The sequence below is a fragment of the Gouania willdenowi genome, chromosome 16 (assembly GCF_900634775.1).
Source record: "Gouania willdenowi chromosome 16, fGouWil2.1, whole genome shotgun sequence".
Classification (NCBI taxonomy): Eukaryota; Metazoa; Chordata; class Actinopteri; order Blenniiformes; family Gobiesocidae; genus Gouania; species Gouania willdenowi.
In genome coordinates, this window is record NC_041059.1 from 30,069,696 (window position 1) to 30,095,661 (window position 25,966).

A 25,966-nucleotide genomic window follows, 5' to 3' on the forward strand; every position below is an offset into this window, starting at 1 on the left:
TTGGGGTTATTAAAACAATTGGAGATGGGTGGAAAAAAAGCATAATACTGGACCTTTAATACTTGGATACTGTAGGTGCCTTACATACTTTACAGATTATTTACATTATATGTATGTGGAAGTGCAAACTAAGGAACTAGAATTTTCCCACCAAAAACCTGGTCTATAATTGGCCCCTGAACTAAAATTTGATCGACTCCCCTGCTTCAGCATTATTGCCTCTTAGTGCAGGGATAGTGGGTTCAAGTCCCACTGGTGACCCTAAACTTGTCTCTGTACAGGAAAAAGCAGGTATAGAAGAGAAAACCTGCTTTAAATGTACTCCATCTATAACATGACCTTTCCTGTTTGTTCTCACAATTCTTTTTCAGATAACTATGAAACAGTAATAATATATTCTTTATAATGAATATTATGAAATTGTTACTTACCCATAACAGACACACAGCCCAGAGGAGCGATAAGTGATGCTGGGGCAAAACCATATGCTGCAAAGTTGCCCAGTTCACCCACACCCATGAGAACCACACCGCACCACCAAAAACCTGAGGTGTAGTAGGGCCCGGAGCCATTGTGAAGCTGACGGACATGGGCATATTTCTGTCAGGAGGAAAAGGGAGAAGAAAAAAAAAAAAACGGAGAAATCAATGAGCTGAGCTAACTTATATTAACATCTTATTTAACAAAAGGCAGAACCACAAAATGAACAAAGAAAGAGTTTGGGAAGCCATCAAATTATACTTTTTAAACATTTGTTGTATTAATCAAATATAACTCGTACTTAACACCACTGTACAACCTTGGCACAAAAGATGCAACATACACAGTATCACCACCACCCTAAAAAAAGTTGAGAGCATCTCATCTCCGCACGGCTATAAACCAAGAGGAAGAACTGATGTATATACAGTAATAATTTCAGTAAATCCATTAATATATATATATATATATATATATATATATATATATATATATATATATATAAAAAAAAAACACACGTTTGTTGAAATATTGATATTTATATACAGTATTCCATCTGCTGCTAGTGCCTACCCCAGCTGTTGTTGGGATGTTTGGATGGAAGCAGGCGTACCCTCAACACACGAAAGCATGGGGAGAACATGCAAAAAAAAAAAAAAAAAAAAAAAAAAAAAAAAAAAAAAGGACTCAAGTGTCCCCCCCAGGACTTGAACAGAGAGCCTTTTCATTGTGAGGCAGATGTGCTAACCACTACACCACTATGTGCCCTACATGGTATTCCCTCACATCCAATGAAATGAAATGATTTATAATGTACGGTTGCCATGCAATGGTTGTTTTGGGCAGGAGCCTCATAATTCTTGTGAAATCTCATCCCGTGAGACTTCGCTGCAGAAAGATGGATGCTCTAATCTCATTATAACACTCTGCAATCCTTTGCCGTATAATATGGCAGTAATATATCTTTGTTCCCTCTTCTGTCCACACTATTTGCGACATGTTTTCTCGGAGAGAAGTAGTCATGTGACCAGGCATGCCGCCTCCTGTGACGGGTAACTCCAACATGAATTGATGTGACAAATAATCATCAATATGACATATAAAACAATAAACAAAAACTTCTAATCAAAAGCGTGTATTTCCTCACCATGGGTGACCGTGGCTCAGGTGGCAGAGGGGTAGTCTTCTGATCGAGAGGTTGGGATTTTGATCCCAGGGTTATACCCGACTATATGTCAAAGTGTCCTTGGCCAAGACACTGAACCCTAAGTTGCTCCCAATGGTTGACTGGCGCCTTACATGGTGGCTCTGTCCCACTGGTGTGTGAGTGTGAATGAGCTGATATTGTGAAGTACTTTGGGACTTCCTCAGTGGTAATAAAGCACTATATATAGTGTCCATTTACCACAACATTTTTCTAGGGATGGGAGAGTGGTGCGTGGTGTCATTACAGACGTGGTATGAGCAGTGGTGGTGAAATGGCCAAGGAAGCTTGCTTGTAATCAGAGGGTCACTAGTTCAAATACAACCTGGTCCATGTGGGAGGTTGACGAAGTCCCTTAACGCTAACTGCTGGTGTTGTACGTTGCTTTGGATAAAAGCGTCTGCCCCAGTGTTACTTTCATACTGGCTCTCCCCTAAATGCTGAGCACACTCTGATGCACTTCCTTTGCTGGAATTTTCATTTACACCAACACTGGCAAATGAACCGTTTTCCATGCACGAGAGTTCCCCTGAATAGGACAAGTGAGTATAAAACATGGACTTTAATAGTGTGAGATAAATATGGTATGATATCAAATATCCTGGAGAATAAAGACAAGCTCAACATCCCGAGTGTCTGCTGTGTGCTATGTTATATGTCTATTAGACAGCTGGGGCCTCACGTACAAAGACTTGCGAATAAAATGGTGTGGAAAAAAGCGTACGTCTCAATCCAGAGACAGACGTACGCTCTTAAAAATTCAGATGTTTAAATCTGTGCGTAGGACGGGATCCACGCACCTATCCTTTGAACATCTAAATCAGTGTGAATGTGAGAGCACATATGTCCCCTCCCTGTTCATGTAAATATAATTTGTAAATTTATATTGAAATGAGATCGGTGCTGGAATTTCCCTTAGTGTCATCAGAAAAAGCTGCGCTCTTACCACCAGCAACACAGGAAAGAAGAGATTTCAAAAACTTTTAGACCAACAGAAATATGCAAGACGGAGATGATTCAACAGTGAAGATACTAGAATCAGGCTTAATGTGTGTTTCTGTCTCCCGATCATCCAACAGGCTGAGGATGTGAAACAGATAAATATGACTCAGTGTAAAACGCTTTGGTATTAGTGCGATCCACAAAAGTGAAGTTTGTTTACCGGTACGTCAATCGCCAACCCTACGGCCTCCCTCCTCTGCCCGATACAACCCCCCCGCAAAACAAACACACGCACACACACTGCACCGGTTGGTCGCGGTAATCAGTCTGGAGTGTGTGTGTGTGTGTGGCTGCTATTGATGGCTGGACTGAAAGCGTTAAAGTGTCTGTTACTCAGAGGACGTCTGATCACCTGTAGTAGATCAGCGCACAGAGCTTTGATGTACAGTGAACAACGTGTCTGACTCACATTAGACAGATAAAAAAAATGTAAAACTGCAACTCAAAAAACGTGTAAATGATTCCTCTCAACAGCAGCTCAGAGGTTCATATGTAATGTATTGTATTATTTTGATGGTGTGCCTCATAAATCCTTAGAATTTAAAGCATGAACTATAGAGAAACATACGTACGCCACCTCAGGACTTGACGTGAAAGACCGCACATTTCCATGCCCACTCCAGTTTCTGAACATCAGGATTTTGCCGTGGGTTTTGACGTATGCACATCTTTGGGCATACATACCTTTTGTACATGAGGCCCCTGGTTATCAGTGTTTATTACCTGTATGTTGAGTGAAATGCTGATTAGGAAATTTCCACATATGGAGATGATGATTCCCAGGAGATAGGTCTGTGAAATCAAACAGTAAACAGGAAGAAGATTAGGTGAGGCTTTGCTTGTCACACAACTCCAAGCACTCCATTTTATTCGACACAAGTTTCCCCTCCAGCAGCACCATCTGTTGTCTCTAAAACAAACACAGCATGATACTGGTGTATCGATCAAAACTTGTGATGTGCATGCATTGAAATGAGTGAGAGCAGTTTAATAACAGACAAGCATTCTGACACCTTGTTTATAACTCTCCCATGGCATCTGATGCCTTAAAAAGATGATTATGAGGGTCAGTAAACAAACACAAAATCATTACAGGACATATTTTCAAGGTGTGAGAAATAACAGAGACAAAGGTAAAAATGCTGATGCACAGTAGGAATCAGCACTTTATCAGGGTCAGCATCTTAAACACATTGGCTTACTACGTGTTCAACTCGTCACATTTGTGCTGACTATTTCATTTCCTTAAGGTTTTGTTTTTTAACTAACTCAATTTTTAAAATAACTTTCACTCTACTTTTGACCTTTTTTTAAAAAAAAAGTACAAAATATTTACATACTGTATTTACAAAATATAAATACAAATAAGGGCAGCATAGTAAATCTATTTTTAATCGTAGTCATTATTTCTTTAGCATAGTATTAGTATTAATAATTATTCCTTTATCTTTTCTAGTTTTACCAAAAAATGGAATGAAAATTTTTAAACTTTATCAAAAGCTTTAAGTGCCTGTATCCCTACCTTTAGATACAAACAAATTAAAGGTACAACGTTATTCATAATATTGATTAGGAGAATCAATTAGCCTCATGATTTGTGACTGAGGAAAAATCTGCATTCCTTGGAGAAAACAAATTAACTAAAGCCTGGCCTCTGGTTCATGTGCTCAATGCTTGTTCTTGTGCTGCCATGATTAGTATTTCTGTACTCTCTGTTAGTCCAACCTTTTAGAGCAACGTGGAGGTCTTCTATATGCTGCTTCTTCTATCAGACAGTGGAATGCTCCATGTAGGGGTTTGTGCCTCCACCATCATGTCTTCGTATGATGATTGTCTGAGGCATTCACTGAACTGCTCATTCTTTGGAGTTATCTTCTTGATTTACTCCTGGTGTTTGGATGTTTCATCTTGAATAGCAGGGAGCTTTCTGGTCTGGGTATTTGGTGGCTTTAATCTCCTCCTTTGGTCAACATATGATCCCAGCTGGGCATCTAATGACTGGCAGTGTGTACATGTTGATGGCTGGGACTTGACTTTGACATCTCAGGACTTGCCTTACTCACTATACTTGGTTGTGGTTGACTGTGATTTACATTATTCTGTGGAATCCCAAGCTACTTGTAGCTATCCTGGACAAGTCCAACGATCCCCTCTGGTAGGTCAACTTCCTGAGTTCTGATCATCCGGCATCTTTTGGAAACCATCCGGCCACACTTGTTTAACCTACTACTAATACTGATGAACTTAAGGTCTATGCAGAACAGCAGTGGTGACGGCGTGTCTCCTTTATATATGCCACACTGATGACCTGGGCAATGGGCTTTGAGTTGGCCTCTTAGGTGTGCTTTATGAGGACAGTTAGTGTCCTGTTGATCTTGTACAGTTCCAGACATTCCAGTATCGATGTGTGAGGCTTTCTTGTAGTTTATCCAGGTGGAGCACAGGTTGGTCTTCCTATTCTTGCAACATCTGATTGCTCATTCTACCAGTAACAGGTGTTTGGCTCCCCTGGAGTTACTACCAATTACTTTCTGTGACTTTACTGACTCATGTGCCTGCTTATCTCAGAATCAGAATCAGAAATGTTTTTATTTGCCATGTACAGTTTTGAGGACAGTACAAGGAATTTGACTTGGTGGTTGGTGCACAAAACAAGCAACAAAAAGAAACAAAAGAAATAAAAACAACACAACAAAGAACAACCCAGCAACAATAATAATAATAATAATGATAAATATAAAGGATGAGGGATAAATAAAGGATAGATAGAGAATAAATGATAAATAGGATAAATATAAATATATATATACAGTGCAGCAGGTATCAAGCTGGCGGAGGTGGTGATCGGGTGGGGGGGGGTTCAGTGGGTGACTTGGGGTGTGTTCATGTGGATGGTGGCAGAGGGAAAGAAGCTGTTTTTGTGTCTGGAGGTTCTGGTCCTGATGGACCGAAACCTCCTACCAGAAGGGAGAGATTGAAACAGTTTATGACCGGGGTGGGAGGGGTCGGCCACAATCTTTCCTGCACGCCTCAAAATCCTGGAGGCGTACAGGTCCTGGAGGGAGGGCAGATTGCAGCCGATGACCTTCTCTGCAGAGTGGATGATACGCTGCAGTCTGGCCTTGTCCTTGGCCGTAGCTGCAGCGTACCAGATGGTGATGGAGGAGCAGAGGATGGACTGGATGATGGAGCTGTAGAAGTTCACCATCATCTTTGTTGGCAGACTGAACTCATCTGAATCTCAGCTTCTATAATGCCTGAGAGAGGCTTCCATGCTGCGAAGAGAGGTTATTGGCCTCAGGATAATAATTCTTCTGCCTTCAGTGAGCCATTCCCAGTGGATCCCATCTCTCAGCAGCTGTTTGTTCTGTGCTGCTCGGGCATTCATAGTGCCGTTAGTTTTTTCAGCCAGTATGTACAGATGAGCTCAGGGTAGTGTTGTGTTCAAGACCACACTATCCGAGACCAAGACTTGCCCGAGACCAGAATGCACCGAGACCAAGACAAGACCCAGACTTTCGGGAGCCGATTAAATAAAAAAATATATATAAATAAATAAAATTATGACAAGGTTCGACAGTTAAATTTATTTATTCAGTTTATTTCCGACATGGTTACATTCACTTTTTTTTAAATTTTTTTTTTTTAATTTTAGTTTATTTTAAATACATTTGATGGACAAAAAAGGTGCCTGCAAAAAATTCATAAAAATATTAAAACTACTACTGCTACTGATAAATTCACAATTTTTCTACATATTTGAAAACAAGATTTTTATGTCAGCTGAATGTACATCAAGTGTTTAAAAGCATTTCTGCCAAGAAATAATGATTCTTGATTCTGATTCTTTGAGTTGTGCAGGTCAACAGGTCACAGATTTCACAAGATAATTTTTAGTTTGAAAAAGCCTTTACACAGGCCATTTTTATTAATTCACTTAGTTGATATAGTTTAATTTGGTTGCTGTAATGTAATTAGGATATTCAATTAACAAAGGTTTCCAGCTGTAACTGTAAAAGTGAAACTTTCTGAAATAAAACTACAAACAAGTTGTCAGCAGTCTAAAAAACAAAGAGCTACAGGTAGATGTGAAACTAAATAAAACAAAGTCAAACCCTGGAACAGTCATGTGACAAATCAATCAATAGTTCTTGTTGAGAAAGATTATTATTATTCTGAATACAGTGGAAACAGAAACTATAAAAAATAATTATATTGTGAACCTGTTTCTATTGTGGGGAACATATTATATACATAAATGTAATTGGAGTCTAAAGACACAAAAAAACAAATAGACAGAAAGAAAATAGACTAATATAAGACCTCTTTACAGTTATTTGAGTGATTCTGCGCTTGTGCAACTTGCGACGATGACGCGCTGGTGACGACATAATCCAAGATGGCGGCGGCCCGGACTACAGCTGACACTATGTAATATAAGCCTTAAAAGACATGGATATAATGAAAAGAGTGGATGGACAGAGGCATAAACATGCAGACTTTCACACAGACACACACAAACTTATTAAACACACACGGATCTCGGTAAACCAAACAGGCTTCACCGGACGGCTGACACTAGGACCCAGAGGAGGAGTAAGTGCGTCCCCGTATTGCATTCACAGGCTGTAATATCACCAGTTTATCATTTTACTTGTTGTTAGAGCTACTGTCTTTGCCTGGGAGATAATATTTATTACTGGTGATCGTTTTCTGGAGTTTTACCGGTGATTAGTTCATATCTCCCTTGCGCTCCGCGGTCCAAACTGACACCGTAGCCAGACACACACACACACACGTCAAAAAGTTTAAAAATAGCAGCAATTAGTGCTGGTCTCGAACAGTCTTGAGTTCTTAGATTGTATATCCTGTATCAAAAACTGGTTGTCATCAAATTATCTCCAGATAAATTCAAACAAAACAGAAACTCTGATCATTGCTCCTGATGAAAACATCCCTCTAATTAAAAACTCCCTTGGTGATCTGGGCTCATCTGTTAAAACCAGCCTCAGAAACCTTGGGGTTGTTTTTGATCAGTCCATGTCTTTGGAGGGACATTGTCGTCAATTGACTAAAAACTGTTTTTACCACCTGAGAAATATCTCTAAAGTAAGGCATCTATTATCAAAATCAGATCTGGAACTGGTCATACACGCATTTATATCATCTCGTATTGACTATTGTAATTCTGTTTTTACTTGTTTTAATAAGTCAAAACTAACAGACTCCAGATCGTTCAGAACGCTGCTGCCAGACTTTTAACTGGTGCTTCTAGAACATCCCACATCACCCCCATTCTTGCTACTCTGCACTGGCTTCCAGTTAAGTTTCGCATAGAATATAAAATATTAGTTCTCATGTTCCGAGCATTACATGATCTGGCCCCTAAATATATCTCGTACTTGTTGTGCCCCTACTCATCAATCAATCTTTTATTTGTATAGCGCCAAATCATAACCAATGATATCTCAAGACACTTTACAGTAGAGCAGTCTTAAGGACTGACTCTTCATTTTATGGATACACACATATGCATATATACGTATATACACATATATGTATCCCACACCCAACATGAATTCATCATGGCGGCAAGGAAAACCTTCTGTTAAGCAGCAGGAACCTTGTGTGGATCCCATTCCTATGATGAACAGCCATCCACGTTATGTTGTGTTGGGTGTGTGCAGAGGAAAGGGTGGAGACAGACTTGTTGAGACTCTGTAACTCCACACTGAGGATCCCACGGACCTGCAAGACAAAAGCCTGAAGGAGTACAGGAGCAAACACACAAGGGAAGAAGCAGACATAGAGGGAGCGTTTGAGAAAGGAATGGGCCCCTCTCCGGTCTCTCTCTAACCTAAATGACCTCTCTCTTAACGCCCTCTCCAACCTCTCTCCAACCGAGCATGCCAGACCCCCCCACCGGCAGTCTATGCCTATTGCATCTTAACTATGAGCTATGAGCTGGTTCCTAACTAAAAGCTTTACCAAAGAGGAATGTTTTGAGCCTAACCTTAAAGGTAGAGAGGGTGTCTGCCCCCCGAACCGTGGTTGGTAGATGGTTCCAGAGAAGTGGGGCCTGATAACTGAAAGCTCTTCCTCCTATACTACTTTTAGAGACAAATGGAACGAGTAGTCCAGCATTTTGAGAGCGTAGTGTTCTGGGGGGATTGTATGGCACTACAAGCTCCTTGAGATAGACTGGTGCCTGTCCATTTGGGGCTTTATAAGTGAGAAGAAGAATCTTGAATTATATTCTATATTTTATGGGAAGCCAATGCAGAGAGGCTAATACAGGAGTAATGTGATCTCTTCTCCTAGTTTTAGTCAGTACACGTGCTGCAGCATTTTGAACCAGCTGAAGTGTCTTAAGCGACTTGCTCTGGCAGCCTGCTAAAAGAGAATTACAATAATCCAGTCGAGAGGTAACAAAAGCATGGACTAGTTTTTCGGCGTCGCCCTGAGACAGGATAGATCTGATTTTAGCAATGTTACGGAGATGAAAGAAGGCAGTTCTTGAAGTTTGTTTTATGTGAGAGTTGAAGGATAAATCCTGATCAAATAGAACCCCAAGGTTTCTAACAGTTGTGCTTCGTGCCAGAGTAATGCCATCTAGGGCAGTTAGTCTAGCATAGGTTTCTCTAAGGTACAATGACCTCAGTCTTGTCTGAGTTAAGAAGAAGAAAATTTTGGTCCATCCAGGCCCTAATGTCCTTTAGACAGGCCTCAAGTTTAGATAGCTGATTTGTCTCACCTGGCTTCATTGATACATACAGTTGGGTATCATGAGCATAGCAGTGAAAGTTAACAGAGTAATTTCTCATAACATTACCAAGGGGGATCATATAGATACAGAAGAGGATTGGACCTAGCACAGAGCCCTGAGGAACCCCGTAGCTTACTTTAGTGTACACAGAAGACTTATTATTCACGTGTACAAACTGGTACCTATCAGATAGGTAGGACTTAAACCAGTTTAGGGCAGTCCCTGTGATTCCAAGTAATTCCTCTAATCTCTCTAGTAGAATATAGTGATCTATAGTGTCAAAAGCTGCACTAAGATCTAACAAAACCAGCACTGAGAGTCGTCCTTCATCTGAAGCCCAGAGTAGATCATTAGTTACGTTAACTAAAGCAGTCTCTGTGCTGTGTGGAGTTCTAAAACCTGACTGGAAGTCCTCGAACAGGTTGTTGTTTTGAAGGAAGTCACAGAGCTGAGCCGCCACAACTTTCTCAAGAATCTTTGAAATAAAAGTAAGATTAGATATAGGCCTGTAGTTTGCTCAAGTGCTGGAATCAAGAGTAGGTTTTTTGAGAAGGGGTTTGATTACAGCTACTTTAAAGGACTGTGCCACATAGCCTATTGATAGGGATATATTTATTGTCTCCAACAAAGATGGGCAGACCAGGGGAACAACTTCTTTAAACAACTTAGTTGGGATCGGATCTGAAAGGCAGGTCGATGGTTTGGAGGATGAAATAATAGAGTTAAGTTCCTGAAGTCCTATATGTGTGAAACAGTTTAGGTTAGGCCTACTTACATTTAATGGTATAGCAGGCCCAGGTGAAGGCAGGGAGTGGCTAATTTTATCTCTAATCTTGTGAATTTTATCGTTAAAAAATGTCATAAAGTCCTCACAGCTGAGGGCTAGAGGAATCATGGGCTCAATAGAGCTCTGACTTTGTGTTAGCCTGGCGACAGTGCTGAAAAGGTACCTCGGATTATTTTTATTTTCTTCAATTAGTGAGGAGTAGTATGTAGATCGACTATGTCGTAAGGCTGTCATGTATTTACTATGGCTTTCTTGCCAGAGTATTCGTGGCTCCTCTGTTTTATTGGAGCGCCACATTCTCTCTAATTTACGGGTTGTTTGTTTGAGTGTGCGAGTTTCAGAGCAAAACCACGAAGCTTTCCTCTGACGTTTAATAGTTTTTTCCCTCAATGGGGCAATTGAGTCCAAGGTGGATTTTAGTAGACTAGCAGAGCTATCGACAAGCAGATCCAGTTGAGAGGGATTATAATTAATATCATAGTTATTTATTGGATGGTGCACTGAGTTTAAGCATTGTTTTAGCATAAGCACAAACTGATTCAATGTTCACTTTGGTTGCTTCCGACTGACGACGTCGGGAGTCATTCGTGCCGACGTGGAGGACTATCCTATCAAACTTACGGTTACTCTTTGCCAGCAACTTTAGATTTGATTCTATGTCGCCCGCTCTGGCCCCTGGGATGCACCTCACGATGCCCGCTGACTTCGCTAGCTTCACGTTTCTCACTATGGAGTCGCCAATTATCAGAGTTTGTTCCCCGGTGAGTGTGTTGTCCTCACGGAGGGGGGAGAACCTGTTTGAGACGTGAACATGGTGGTGTCCCGAGCGGCTTTTTGACCTTCGACTATGCTTACCACGGACAGTAACACAATCATTGCTGGCCGGGGGGGAAGCTAAGATAGAGCTAGCACGGTCCGCACCGGCTAGGTCCTGCTTGCTAGCTTCGGTTTTGGTATCAGGGGTGCGGAACCGCTTCTCCAGATTGTTGATCCTCGCCTCCATATCTAACAGTACGCTACACTTTATGCAACTACCATTGTCCCTAAAGGAGAACGAGGAGTAACTAAACATTTGACACACCGGGCAGGAGAGCGGAGGGGAGGAGAGAGAAGCCATAGGTGCTAAATTTAAGCTAAGCTAAGCTAAGCACAAAAGGAAGTTTAAAGGAGATTACACTGCCTATAAGAGGCTTTTTACTTAACCTTCGTACGTTTAACTGTACGGTAAAAAATTAAAACAAGTGTTTTCAAGGCTAAAATATCAATGACAACAAGTTTGATTAGCGTTAGCAGAACACAGTAGTAGAGCGCTGCAAGCAGCGGTAGAGCGTAAACAGGAAATGATCGATACGTCACCACGTCACCAGCCACAGAGACACCTCTGTGGCAACTCATCAGTGCGATGCCTTCGGTCTTCAGGTCAGGGTCTCCTAAAGACCCCAAAAACTAAATTTAAGACCAGAGGAGACCTGGCATTCCAGGCTGTAGCTCCCAGACTCTGGAATAACCTGCACCAGTCTCTCAGGGAGCTCAACTGTGTGGATACTTTTAAAAAACTGCTGAAGACTACACTTTACAGAAAAGCTTTTAGTTAACTGGATTTTAATTTTTATTTGTCCTTTAATGTTGCTGTTCTTATGATGTTTATGCACTCTTGTTTTATTATTCTATTGTAGAGATGTAACGATTAATCGTAAGGCAGTTAAAAATCGATTCATAGGTATCACGGTTGATATCAATTTTCTGAAAATTGAATTGCAGTACTTTTTTCAACCACATCCACAAGTGTAGGCAGCGGGCGGAGTCTGCTAATACTTTCTTTCTGGCCGCCTTCTACTCTTAAATCTGTTAATAAATGATTCATTACCCCTTTAGCACTGAAAGAATATCTGTAATATTACTTGAATATCTGTAAAAGTCACGTTTTTCTATTAGCTCTGTCTGCTAGCATAGCTTCTCTTCTTCACTGCAAGATATCTGCATGCCAACCGACCACTGTGTTACCAGCGCCCTCTGCTGGTCCAAACAAATATGACGTAAATCAGTGCAATCACGTTTTTTTTTTTTTTAAAGTCCAATTGTTAAAGCACAAAATACATTTTCAGTTGCACTTTTAAAAGAAAAAGAACTATTATGCAGTTTTGCATTGTTTATTATAGAACCAGAATTTAAATTATTAGGCTTCATTTTCATTTGTATTATTCCTCTATTTATTTCATTCAAGATTTATTTTTAATTAAATTGCATTGTTTTGAATAGTTTATCAAGGAATTCTTTTGACAATGAAAAATAAAAGGAAAATAGTACCGTATTTTCTAAAATTTCTCTACAGTCCCATTTTGTAAAATAAATCGTGAGAGAATTGTATCGTGAACCCAGTATCGTGAATCGAATCGTATCGGGAGTTGAGTGAATCGTTACATCCCTATTCTATTGTGTTGCACTTGTACTTTTACCACAACTCTGTACAGCACTTCGTGATTTTATCTGCAAAAAGCGCTTTATAAATAAACTACTTACTTACTTAATGGAAAATCCCGAGTCCGAGACAAGACCGAGTCAAAATGCTTCAGAGTCCGAGACGAGACCGAGACCTTTAAAATTTGATCTCGAGACCAAGACCGGTCTCGACTACCACAACACTAGCTCATTGACTCGTACTTTACAGCTCTTCATTTTTGACACTAGTTTGCGTCGCAACCTCTCTCCGTGCCACCTTTATCTTGACCTCTAACCGTCTTATGAAGGGCAGCATTCACATCTGCTCGATGGTTTTTGACAACTGAGCATCTGTAGTTCGCTATGTTTGTGGGTTTTTCCTAAGGTCCTGAACTCTCTGCATATACCTTTTTTTTGGGATTGCTGGTGTGGCATTCCATCAGTTTTCGGCCCTCATCCATTTATGCTTAATCACAATTGCCATCAAGTTGTCCTGGTTCCACAGTCAATATTAAAACATCTTCAGGGCTAAGTGGTCATACAGTATGTGTATACAAAATGACTTAAAGGATGTTTTAATACTATTCAGTTTTTCTACTAAATGCAAAACCAATCTGGTCACTTAGTTAACCAGTGCTGGTTTCACATAAAAATTTAGAAAGTGAAATACAAACAAAGTACAGCAAAAAGCTAGCTCCACCCAGCATCTATGAAAATGTACTGCCAAGGAATCACTGAATGCATTAACACATGGCAGACGTTGATTATTAAAAAGTCAAAGAATAAAAATCACACAGTAGGGGATAAGAGGGAAGGCTGAAAAACCGAACAAAGACAAATGATCACTTGAAAGGAAGAAATGTCAGCAATGCACATTCATCCTTAAAATCCTTATAGAAGATGGAGGCTTGGGAGAGATATATTTATTAGAGTTAAAACAAAGAATAAAGGCAGGGGCAGTAAAGTTTAACAAAGCACACACAGCCGCACGTTGCATTCGGAATTAATAGCATTATGTAAAGTATGAATATTTGGCTTCAACAGGGCGAGAAGCTGGAAAATACTGCTGTTTGGCACTCCTCAATAAATTCCATCTAATGCATTGACAAGGATCATCTCTATTCAAACAGCGAGTGCTACAATGAATAGAATAAAATTCCACTGGTCTCCTAACAGAACATCTGATGCCTTCACACAATCCAGTGATTGTTTATCAATCTGCCAGCTAGCACATCTTGACTTTCTGTGAAAATGAAAAGCATCTCCACACCAATAAAGCTGGAGTACTCAAATGATTTTCTATTAAAGAAAGATTCTTTAATATTCTTTAATATTTATTCTGGAAGAAAATTGCTGTTTTACAATAGAAATCACTTTTCGTTTCAAAAACCTTTAACATAGGTTGAAGATACAGCCACAGATACTCAGGGAGCGTGTCCATATCTGTTGAAGCGATTGTATGAGCAACAACACTCTTTCACGTCACTCGCTTCTCTTTGTTTTGCTCTTGCACTGACGAGCATGACGTATGGTAGACCTCAATCAAGTCAAATAAGGGCAGACTTTTTAAATATATATTAGAACTGGACCAAACAAGCAAATGTGAGCAAAATGTAGTGAGTAACAAGGACATCTATTGAAATGTAGTCAAGTGAAAAGTACAATATTTGTCCTTCAATTGTAGAGGAAAGAAAGTAATAAATATTCCACAAAAATCATACTTAAGTACTGTCCTTCATAGTTATTTTTGAGTATCTGTAGTTTACTTGAGTAAATGTTTTTTTGTTACTGTCCACCACTACATGCAGTGGAGTAAAATCTGCTGTGCTAGTGTGATGAAATTACACGTAATATAGCATAATCAGAAAAACATGCCAATGCTCAAATACTGTAAATATAAGAGTGAACAGAGGGAATAAATGTGTGCTTCCAATTGTGACAAAGCTATTTGCTAGAGCAATCATTTCTAAATTATATCACAACGAGAGCTCCCCAGATGTCCACAACAGATGTGCGTGTATGAGCAGATATATTGGAGGCTATGTGAGTAATGTGATGAACAGCCTCTACTAATACAATCGACAACAGGAAAGGGTAGATAACACAATAGAGGTAGAAGATATAAAAAGATGAAAATGGCTGCTATAGTGGTGATGAAAACAGGAGGGAGACACTAATTATTTGAAGATGGGCATGAATATTTCATCAACTTAGAGTGATGATGAAAAATAAAAATAAAATCCTACAACCAATGAGGGAGAAGTAGATTTAGAGAATAACAGATGCAAAATGGAAAACAACAAGGAAGAGAAAAGGTATCGCATGGAAGAAGCTGAAGATGTAAAAAGAATACTAGGATAGTGACTGAAAGCACAGTACATGTATGAGGTAAAAGATGATGAGTAGGAAGATGCCCTTTTATTTATGTTTCGGCCAGAACAAGGCTTCACAACAACTTTCAAAGCAACAAGGCAAGATACATTTTTTTTTTTTTAGAAAACCGAACCACATAACTGAACAAAATTATTAATCTTTCAGTGATTGGAAAGCATTGTGTACATGTTACCGTTTGACCTTGGATGCTAGTCACCAAGAAGACGTGTTCATTTCATACGGGTCGGCAAACTCACCTCAACTTTATTGTGTGTCTGCAGAAACTAGGTTTAATCCTTTTATTAGTGTTTTTCTGCCATTTTGGCTAAATATAAAGAAAATGTATTTGACATAATGTTCTGGTATCCAGTATGACAAAAGACAGTAACCTAGACCAGACAAGGTTTTTTCTTTTCACCAATACATAATCAAAAAAATTCCACCACTGAAACTAATTAAAAATTATACGTTTCCCTCCAATTTCAAAGTTAAAAACACATCTACAGACCCATTCTAAAAAAATTGAATATCATGGAAAAGTTGTTTAATTTCCATAATTCCATTCAAAAAGTAAAACTTTCATAGATTATAGATTCAGGGCCCACAAGTATTTATTTGTTTTTACATAATTTGAGCTTCCAGCTCATAAAACGCACAAAAACAGAATTTCAAAAAATTTGAATACTGTGAAGAAATCACCATTTACTTCTACTGGTGCTCCTCGTTTCTTGTGATCAACTTATGACTGTGTTGACGGCTACCTGTAATTGTTTTTGCAAAAGTGCCAAATCGTAGAAGTTCTAACATCTATTGTTCAGCACACCAACCTCAAAGTTGATAATCACCAGTTTATTTGGATACTATTTGGACTGTAACACCACAAAACAAAACTAAAAATGTGAGCAGCTGTTACTGAAACATCCACAAAGTGAATGAGACAAGGTGCAGTGATCTTCATTTCTGGTTCTGTTCGCTCTGACAGAAAGTGACCTGCTTAAGGACTCACTCCAATTTCCCTGTCAATATCCAAATATCTCACAAACAGAATTAGATTTCACCATTTATATTTCAATTTTAAAACAGAAAAAAGCTGCTTATCTGGTTTTGGATGTTTCTGTATTTCTGTTCAAAGAATGAACAGTACACAAATTCTAGATAACTGTGTGCATGGTAACGCACTGACTGACTTAAAACATGCCTTCAGCAAGAATGATTGCATAGAGTAACTAAACATGATTGAGACCTGAGGTGTGTTTGTGAGACAGATGTAGAATTCCAGTGTGTATAAAGTAGTGAGGGTGTTTTTGTATGATGAAACAAATCAAATGCATTCCCATGTTTTTAGAAAGGAGACAATCTTTGAGGTTTATCCCACTAGACGTGACACATTTATGATCAGACAGTCTCATCCATCATGCCAGGTTGGCTCTAACCAGAGATCAATAATCTTGTCCAAAAATCACAGAGGATGCTGTTTATAGCCCGTTGCACTGTGGTTACAGAGCAGATGAAAGATGTCAGGCAGATAACAGAGGGGTCTGAGGTTGCAGATTTATGGCTTGGGGATAGATATTTAAACGGACTTAATCCTAGATGCATTTGATGTGAGCAAATACAAAAAAAAAAAAAAAAAAAAAAAAAAAACACATCACATTAAGGCTGCCAGCAGCAGCAATAACCTTAAAAGCGCAGTTTCGTAATTACAAAGGTAATTACTACATTTGTGATTAACACGAGCTTGGAGGGCTTCTTACTAGACTAGTGCCCCAGAACTTATAGAGAAAACTACCAATATTGACACACATTTGTCAATGTGCATTGTGAAAATAAATTAACTTCAATCTGTATTAATAGGTTTTACACAAATTTTTTTGTAATGTTTCAAGTGATTCGTAAAAAGCAATTAATCAAGTTATTGTTTGTACCGATCAAGCTAATTGCTAGAACGACAGCGTGTTGCCTACTGAGTAGGTTGACAATATGTTTGGTTTTACCTGGACATGTCCACCTATTACATCCTGACAAGAGTGTCCGAAAGATTTTACAAATTCATAGAAATGTTCTGTTTTCCCACAGTACCTGAATGCATCGCCAAGAACAACTTTAAATTACTAAGTCAGCTAATATTTGCTTTATCTGAAAAATTTTAACAGTTTCCAAATTATAAGATTATGCTTGAGAACAGCTAAACACTGATCACTGCTTTTGTAAACACAGAAATACTCCATCTCAGATGGTAATCCACTGTTTTCTCCTACCATTGCGTTCCACTTAGTTAAAACGCTGCATGGTGGACCAATAGGTGATGTATTTCAATAAGCGCAAGATGACGCAGAAATATTTGCCAAGGGAGTGAATTGAGACTGTCCTCTGGTACATGAATAAATGTTCTAAAATGCAAAAATGACTCGTTCTTGACTCGTGGTGTTGCTGTGTGTCACATATGTAGAGAGCAGCTCTCTGAGCTGTGTGTGTTACATAATTAAACCGCAACGTAGCGTATGTTGATCGCACGAAGCTCCTTGTCGTGTTTACAGTTGTATGCAGAATGAGTGGCTATAAAATAAAGCTGAGTTACTAGAGAAACTCGCCAATACATGTACACGATGTGCACAGATGCGAATAGTTTCAGGCAGCAATAGGTTCAGGCTTAAAGGAGACATCATGCTTTTAAATCCTTCCTTTTTACATATAAATCATACAGTTGTGGTCTATATAAAGCGGAACTGAAATGCTTGGGTCTGAATTCCTCATTATTATAGCTCCACAGGCCCCTTTTCTACCCCTTTTCTGATGTGCTTCTGAGAGCAACTCGTTTTGGTGCGGTCTCTTAAAATGCAAATGAGACACTTCATACCCCGCCCCCTCTCCAGGTTGCAGAGGTTACACTCGGTTCAACTCCACCCTGTTCGGCCATTTTTGTAGTTTGATAGAAGAGATATGATTATCTAGTGGCGCAGAAAATGTTTATTCACACGTTATTTACAAAATGTCAACAACAGAAGACTTATCCATCCAGGCTTACATGTTCGAGCCAGAGTCGGACCCGGCGGAGCGAGATGAAAATGATGATGAACCTCCAGAACAACGTCTTCATATGGATGTTAACAAGTGAGCTAACACAAGCGCCAAGCTAATGTCACGAAATGCATTTTAATACAGTCTTTTCAAAGACAAAAACGGCAAAAGGAAATGACAAACTTTAGACTTAAATTGATCTAAAACAAGCACACAGCGCTAACATATGAAGACGGTGCTCCTGCTAATGCTAACAAAACAATGACAGGGTTTTTTACAGCTTACCGAAGTGCTCTGTTCATCGTCTCCAAAGATAGAAGGAATTGAACCCTCAATCAGACGAAGTCTTTCGGCAAATCCTTCTTTATACTGGTGGAGGTTGCAGAAGCAGTCATCCTTGAAGTGCTTTGCGCACACAAAAATGACCTTACCCACAGATGTGGGTTCCATAAAAAATAAAACTCAACCAGGCACTTCGAAAAGGTTCTGATGCTGGGAGACGTTGTAATGAAGCGTGTGGGTTTCTACATCCAACAACCGAACATTTTGACTTATCCTCTCCTAACTTCGGCATCCTTGAGCTTGGACTACAAAATAAAAGCGAGAAATAAAAATGGCAGATTGCTCAAAGTGTTGGGCCTGGAGTCGATGTCCTAATTTGGCAGTTCCGCTGCAAATAATGTGATGTAATAGTTCAAAAAACGTAATAGAGAATCAAAAAATTGAAACATATTGAAAAATATGAACAAAACAGAAAATAAAGCTATCAACAGAGCACCTGAAGAGACTAATTTGAACTTTTCTGTACTTCTAAACACTCTAAACATACAACAAAATGCATTTAAGGGCTAAAAAAGTGGATTTAGCATGATATGTCCCCTTTAAAGAGAGATCGACTTCATTCAGCTTCGGGCCATATTCTGACAGCTACGGGCTGGGTCAGGTCTAACTTTGTAGTCCTGATTAAAGCTATAGCCTTTGCAGCCGTAGTATGGATACCCATGACACAGAAAGTGTTGTTTCTCTGTTTCCACGGACACGGAGGGGGAAGCTTTATCAAAAACTTCCACTCTGGAGCCTGTATTAAAAAAAGTTCTGAGATCCAGGGTTCCTACAGCTTTAGCCAAATTAAATTCAAGACTTTTTATTGCCATTTGAAATTAAATTTAAGACCAACTTCACAGTAAACACAATTGGGAGGGAAAAAAGGGTCAGGGTGAATCTTTTCCAGTGTCAAGTGCAGTCGTGTCAAAAATAAAAATAAATAAAACATCCACCCCGTACAAACCCCGTCCACCACACACAGACACAGGTTGAAATAAGGACAATGGCACATGGCTGAGTACAGAGGATCTAGGTATGGAGACATCACAAGGAGCAGTCTGCACCAAAAGCAGAAGACAGATTGTGGGCACAGGGCGCTGAGACAGAGCCCCCAGCACAGAAAAATAGCAAAAGCTATTCACCACGAGACAGCGACGTAGCCCACAGATAATCCTAAAATTATGAAAACATAAAAGATAACGATCCTAAAACTATAAAAGCATAAGAGATAACAATCCTAAAATGAATAAATAATTAACTAAAAGCTAAATTAAACCAGTTGGTCTTGAGCCTGGTAAAAACATGAACGTTCTCTGCAGCCCTGAGGTTCTCCGGCAGACTGTTCCACAGACGGGGGACGTAAAACTGGAACGACGCCTCACTGTGTGTGCGTGTCCTGACTTTGGAGATTACTAAAAGGCCAGCACCGGAGGACCTCAGGGCCCGGGAAGGCTCATAGGGTAAAAGTAATTCTGAAAGAAAAGAAGGCCCAAGACCATTAAGACATTCAAAAACCGGTAAAAGAACCTTAAAATCCATCCTGAAACACATGGGGAGCCAATGCAGCGGTTTTAAAATGTGTGTAATGTGTTCCTACCTCCTGGTCTTTGTCAGGACACGTGCTGCTGAAATTTATTGTAAATGTAAACTTGAAATAGTCTTTTTGGGAAGACCAGAAAGAAGGGCAAGACAGTAGTCAATTTGACTGGTGATAAAAGCATACATTAGCGTCTGAGTGTTGGCCTGAGAGAAAATGACAGTAAAATACAAAACACTAAAATAAAATCACTCCAAAAACACACAAGAAGACTACAAAAATAGTCAGAACTACTGCAAACACACTAAGCTAACCATGCAGTTGTTGTCTGTCAGTCATCTCACATCAGAGGGACAGTGGCTGATCGCTGATCCCCCAAAATAAGGGAAATCAGCACTGATCGATTAGCCGGAACCTTATATTTAAGGATCCGCGGGAACCCTGTTTTAAAGCACCAAAATGCTGTTGCCATGTAAATGTACCGCCAATATGCACGCAACAAAAGGCCATAACTTCTCCAAATATTTTTCGATTTCTGTGTTTGTGAGACACCATTGGAAAGCTTAGAAATCACACTTTCAGAAGCTGTAAATAACTCAAAACGCCTCCTTGCCAACATGTTGCTGGTTTTATCATGGCACGTCACAGGCTACTCTACTGTACAATACAGAAAAAACCCACAAAATTAGGCCCAAAGTCAATGTGACATGTACGGCAAAGCGACGTACATTGCATCAGAAATGTATCTAGTTATGACTGCTGTTGAGTTGATAGTAGTAAAATCTGTAGATCTTTTTTTTCCCTTATTTTCCAATAGTCTCCATTCAAAGTCAATGAGAAGGAAGCTCTATTTATTACAAATGACCCCGTGACATAAATATTTATTTTTTTTTATTTGCTTATTTGTTGTCAGCGATGTTGATGAGACAGAATGAAAGGGTTTACAGCAGGAGTCAAGCACCTCTCTCAGACTGCTGGGAGGCGACTGTTTTCCCATCACGCAAGAGTGTGAGGAAGAAGGTAAGGGCGAGAAAAGAGACTGAAAAAGAAAGCAAGAAGAGCAAACAAAGAATTGTAGCAAGCAGGGCAGGATCACTGGGAGTGCCTTTGGGAGGTTACACTTAGCAAACATTACACAGTAACCTCACAGAAAGCACAAGACTTCACAACACAGCAATCTGAGTGTGGTGTGTTTGCAGATGGTTTAACTCTATGCGGAAACTGTTTGGTGCTTCTTAAACTTCACAACAGATGTATGGGAAACAGACACAGTTTTACAGTAATTTTACTGTAACTGTGCCTCATTTCTGTCACAATCACCACACTGATAATCAGGCAAAAGCATTAACACAGCCTCATCTACAGTTCTTATTAATTAGGGGGAAATTGAACTAAAGGAAGTGGACCACTGCAAGTGTTAGATTGGATACTTCAAACCAGGTTTTCTCAACATCTTAAAAAAAAAAAAAAAAAAAAGACCTGACATAAAAATTAGAATATTTCATTCAAATGTGGCTGAGACCTTAAATTAAACTACAAAAGGCAACATGACATCTATTTACCTCCACCTATATTGGGTGGGGGTTCTTGGGGGGCGTGTCCTCAGCGTTGTTTAAAAAACATCCAAAGTGAGTCGTGGTGTGTGGTTTAATATTGTGGTGCTGCTGTTTTTTTTTTTTAATTTTTAAAAACTCCTATCACAATAACAAATAATACAGATATTATTGGTTTGTATAAAGTAAAAACATATACAGATTAAGTATCATACTATAATCAGAAGTATTTAATTTACAAATTCATGCAGATTTGCAGAAGTAGTTTTTGGGGCACTTTCATGTCTTAAACCAGGGATGGATGTCCACACCTTCAATTTGTGATCTACAACTGAAACAGAGTTCTACTATCACACATATGTATCACATAATGTAAAGGCAGCTTTTATAAACCTCTTTATATTACTTGTATTAGTGATGAATCTTCTTAAAAACATACTTTCATTCTCGGTAGAAACCAAGACAGCACATCCTTTGTGTCCTGAGACAATAAGGCTCTATCCCACCCTGGAATATCATTATCAAAAGTCATCCAGTTTTAGCTCAGAGCTTACAGATGTGGCATCAGAAAAGAGATGCTGCATCAAAAAATGATAAAGGTCAGATAATGTATAGATAACTTCCTCTTTGTTTTCACATACATTACTCAGTCTTAAGTGTCGTCATTGGAAGTGTGTGCTCCATGTGTAATCAGTGGCCTCAGACAACCTCTGTGAGTGTATGCAAACATTACATTTTAAACAACTAGTACAGTGCCTGTCGGAAGTATGTATTCATATAGTGGGAGGAGCTTAAGTAGAGTTGTCAATTATGGCCAAATGAGTATGTGTTTGAAGGTCGGATGTACAAAGAGGTGTACATACTCAGTACTCTGTAGTGTTATAAAGTGGTATATTTGTGGGTGCAAAGTAAACTAGTGTGTGCAGTTTCCCTGGTTTAATTCTATGGGACATGTGCATGATGAATGTTTTTGTTTTTTAATCTCTCGCACACGCGCACACACGCACACACGCACACACGCACACACGCACACACGCACACACGCACACACGCACACACGCACACACGCACACACGCACACACGCACACACGCACACACGCACACACACGCACACACGCACACACGCACACACACACACACGCACACACACACACACACACACACACACACACACACACACACACACACACACACACACACACACACACACACACACACACTTGGTTATATAGCACATGGTGAAAATATTAGCGTTTATAAGGCCGTATCCGCGGATAATGCCCGTCAATAACTTCCAGGTCCCGTCCGTCCAGTCTAAACAGTGAACGGTCAAACAAACATGAAAATAAACCTTTTCAAATCACCAAATAAGTCCAAAATGACAAATGCACACACTCAGGCTATGTGAAAGCTGTTACAAAAACTTTCAGGTCGAACAGACACCGCGTCAAGGAGATATCCAGCCCATGTTTGAGATGCTAACGGTAGCATGGCACAGTGATGGAGATGGAGGAGGAAGTGGACTCCGTGACCCGTCATTTAAAGGAAGTTCGGGGTTACAGGAACAATTTTAAATAAAAAAATAACTTTTAGCAGTACAAAAACATTTTTAATTTTGACCTTTTTTCAACCCAAACAAACTGCGACACAGTGACGTCATGAACCGGAACCGGAAGTACCACGCTCAATACCAAGAAGGAACCATAATCTTAAAATTAAAATGAACGTTTTGCAACACCAAATTACTCCAACATAACGGATGCACACACTTGTGGTATTTGGAAGCAGTTGACAAAGTTTCAGGTCAAACAGATACTGCGTCGGAAGAAATTTTCACTCCACAAACACACGCATACAGAACTTTCTTGCTTTTATAGGTAGATATAGCGGAGGCCTTCATTCTTAGTGGCTGTGTTGTTTTTCAGTATCAGAGCTGAAAAGATGAAGGATTTTCTTTATCTTGTCTTAAGTTGTATTCTGAATGCAGAAGTTCAATGTGACCTTGAACAACAAACTGAACTCCAAGTGGCTTCAGATGCATGGCGCGCTGTCAGCTAGATGTGGGAGTGTGTGTGAGAATGAGGCTAACAATATAAAGTGTGGCGAGACTTGAAGTTGCTTTACTAGAGGCTGAAAGTTCGATGTCAAAATTCTAATCCAGAGTTTACCGAATTCCGGTTTGCTTCATTGGTTTCCTCTGATTAGATGTCAGTACTGGCTTTTTAACTTCCAGAAATCATTCAAAACATGCTTAATAAGGTTAAATGTGATAACTAGTAATATATATATATGTGCAAATGCATGCCCTGAAATGTCACAAGATTTAACATCTGTCCGTTTGGTACAGTTGCGACACATCAAGTCACACAGTTTACAGTGGGAAAATTGTGTGTAGATGCGTGGTATTGTCCCAAAATATGTCGGTGAGGGTATAGTCCACATCATATTGCAACTTAATAAAAATAATAATTGTCATTTACCTTGATCACAGAAAAATAAAGGCCCCGCTTTCTTATATCAAATAACTCAGTGTGATTACTTCACTTGTGGCATTTCTGTGTGTGTATTTATGATGCTTGTGTGTGTGTGGGAGACTGTAAATGCATACATGTCTGTGTGCATGTGTCAGTGTAAGCCATGAAAGGAAAGGGAATGAGCACCAGGACACAGTCTTTTTTATTGCCAAAAACTGTTAATTACTGTTCTGCTAGCTTTTCCTCACATAGAATCTATCTTATTAATAAAGCAACTGGTCCCAGTGTCCCCCTATGGAGTCAAAACAGTATCATAATGAATGAACTCCTGCAGGGTTTTTCCATGAAAGCACATGCTTCATTTCACAGTTGTATTTCAAATTCACAAATGCACACGAGCTGTTTCGCAAATATATATTTTATACAAACTTGTAATATAAATTCTGAAATGCACAAGCTCTACTTCACAAATATTATTTTAAGGCACACATGTAATATAACTCCACAAATAATGCAAATTGCTGCTCTGTTGCCCTGCCTCCAAACTTCCCAAAGCCCCTCCCTCAGAGGAGCTAACAAGCTAACGTTAGTCCGACAGCAACATCACAGTAATATACTGTAACATGCACTGTTAAAAGCATATTACTGCAGCACTTCTTTCTCTCAATGTGCACACAATTCAGCAGCAGCAACAACACAGTGTCACTTACAGCAGCCCACACAAACAACACATGCACCACAGAGTTCTAGTGTAACAATTACAAATCAAACATAATGTAAATCAAGCAGCAGTAATTACCTTTCAAGCAAAAATGTCACCAATTCCATCTTCTACTCCTCCACACCATACACTGTAAAAAAGACGACGCTCCAGCCCCGGGAAAGGGGCGGGGCCTGTGAGCAACAGCTGTCAGACAGCCCATCAAACACAATCCTGGCTCTGATTGGTTCTTTTTGCTCGGTCGCTGTGCATTCTGGCAATCTGCCAAAGGCTGCAGGAGCAGCAGGGGGGACTCAATGAACCTGTTTTTTTTCCACACAAACTACTAGTTTGATGTAAAGCTGTCCTTACATAGTGACAGCTTTAGCAAATATGACAAAAAGTCACTTTTATAACAGTTGCAGACTGCACCTTTAATCTAGCGGCTATGCCTAATATTAAAATGACCAACGTTAATGGGGAGCTCGGCAGCAAACGTTAACAGTCCTGCCCCTCTGTAACATAAACAGACTATGTTTAATTAAAGGACAATACAATTATTTTTGTCTCAAAGTGTTATGTTTCTCTTGTAGTCCCAGATTGAAGCTGAGAAAAGTCGGTCAGCAGCTACTAGACAGACACCATGGCAGCCTGAGACTCCGCCTACCCTACCAGCCCTTTTTGACCGGCAAAGAAAATATGCAGCCAAGTCACCAGAAGCACAAAAAATAAACAGGGCTGTAGCCGAATACTTGAGCATACTCATTTTTGAGCCTATTTTAATACATTTACTATGATCAGAACAGTTGTTTTTAAATTTGGCACACTGTTCTTAAAAATGTTTTATAGTTGGCATTTGTTTTGCACTATGCTCTTGAAAAAAGTTATTTAAGTTTTAATTGTTTAGAGGTGCTGCTAAATGTTGTTATACTTTCTCAAAAAAGTTTGTTATTAGTTTTTATTGTTTACAAGCGTTGTTAAATGTTGCACTACATTTCATTTAATTTAAAAATACTTTGTATACTATTCATAGTAGGGCTGGGCGATATGGCCTTTTATAAATACCGCGATATTTTTAGGCCATGTCACGATACACGATATATATCTCGATATTTTGCATTACCCTTGAATTAACACTTTGATGCACAAAATCACACCAGTATGATGATTCTATATGTCTACATTAAAACATTCTTGATCATACTGCATTAATATATGCCAATTTTAAACTTTCATGCAAAAAAGGGGATATCACAACTAAGTCAAAGTTGACATAACTGTATTTATTAAACAGTGAGTGGCTCAAAC

At 39.4% G+C, this 25,966-nt stretch overlaps 1 protein-coding gene across 1 annotated transcript in view; it reads right to left on the bottom strand.

Annotated features, from left to right (window-relative positions):
• Positions 1-25,966, bottom strand: part of nipal2 (NIPA like domain containing 2) — a 56,075-nt gene that overhangs the window by 26,461 nt on the left and 3,648 nt on the right. Inside the window, exons 2-3 of the mRNA XM_028471491.1 lie at positions 3,410-3,478; positions 432-600 (exon numbers count right to left, since the gene is read on the bottom strand). Coding sequence (XP_028327292.1) covers positions 432-600; positions 3,410-3,478 — 238 coding nt within the window. The remainder of the gene's footprint in view (positions 1-431; positions 601-3,409; positions 3,479-25,966) is intronic.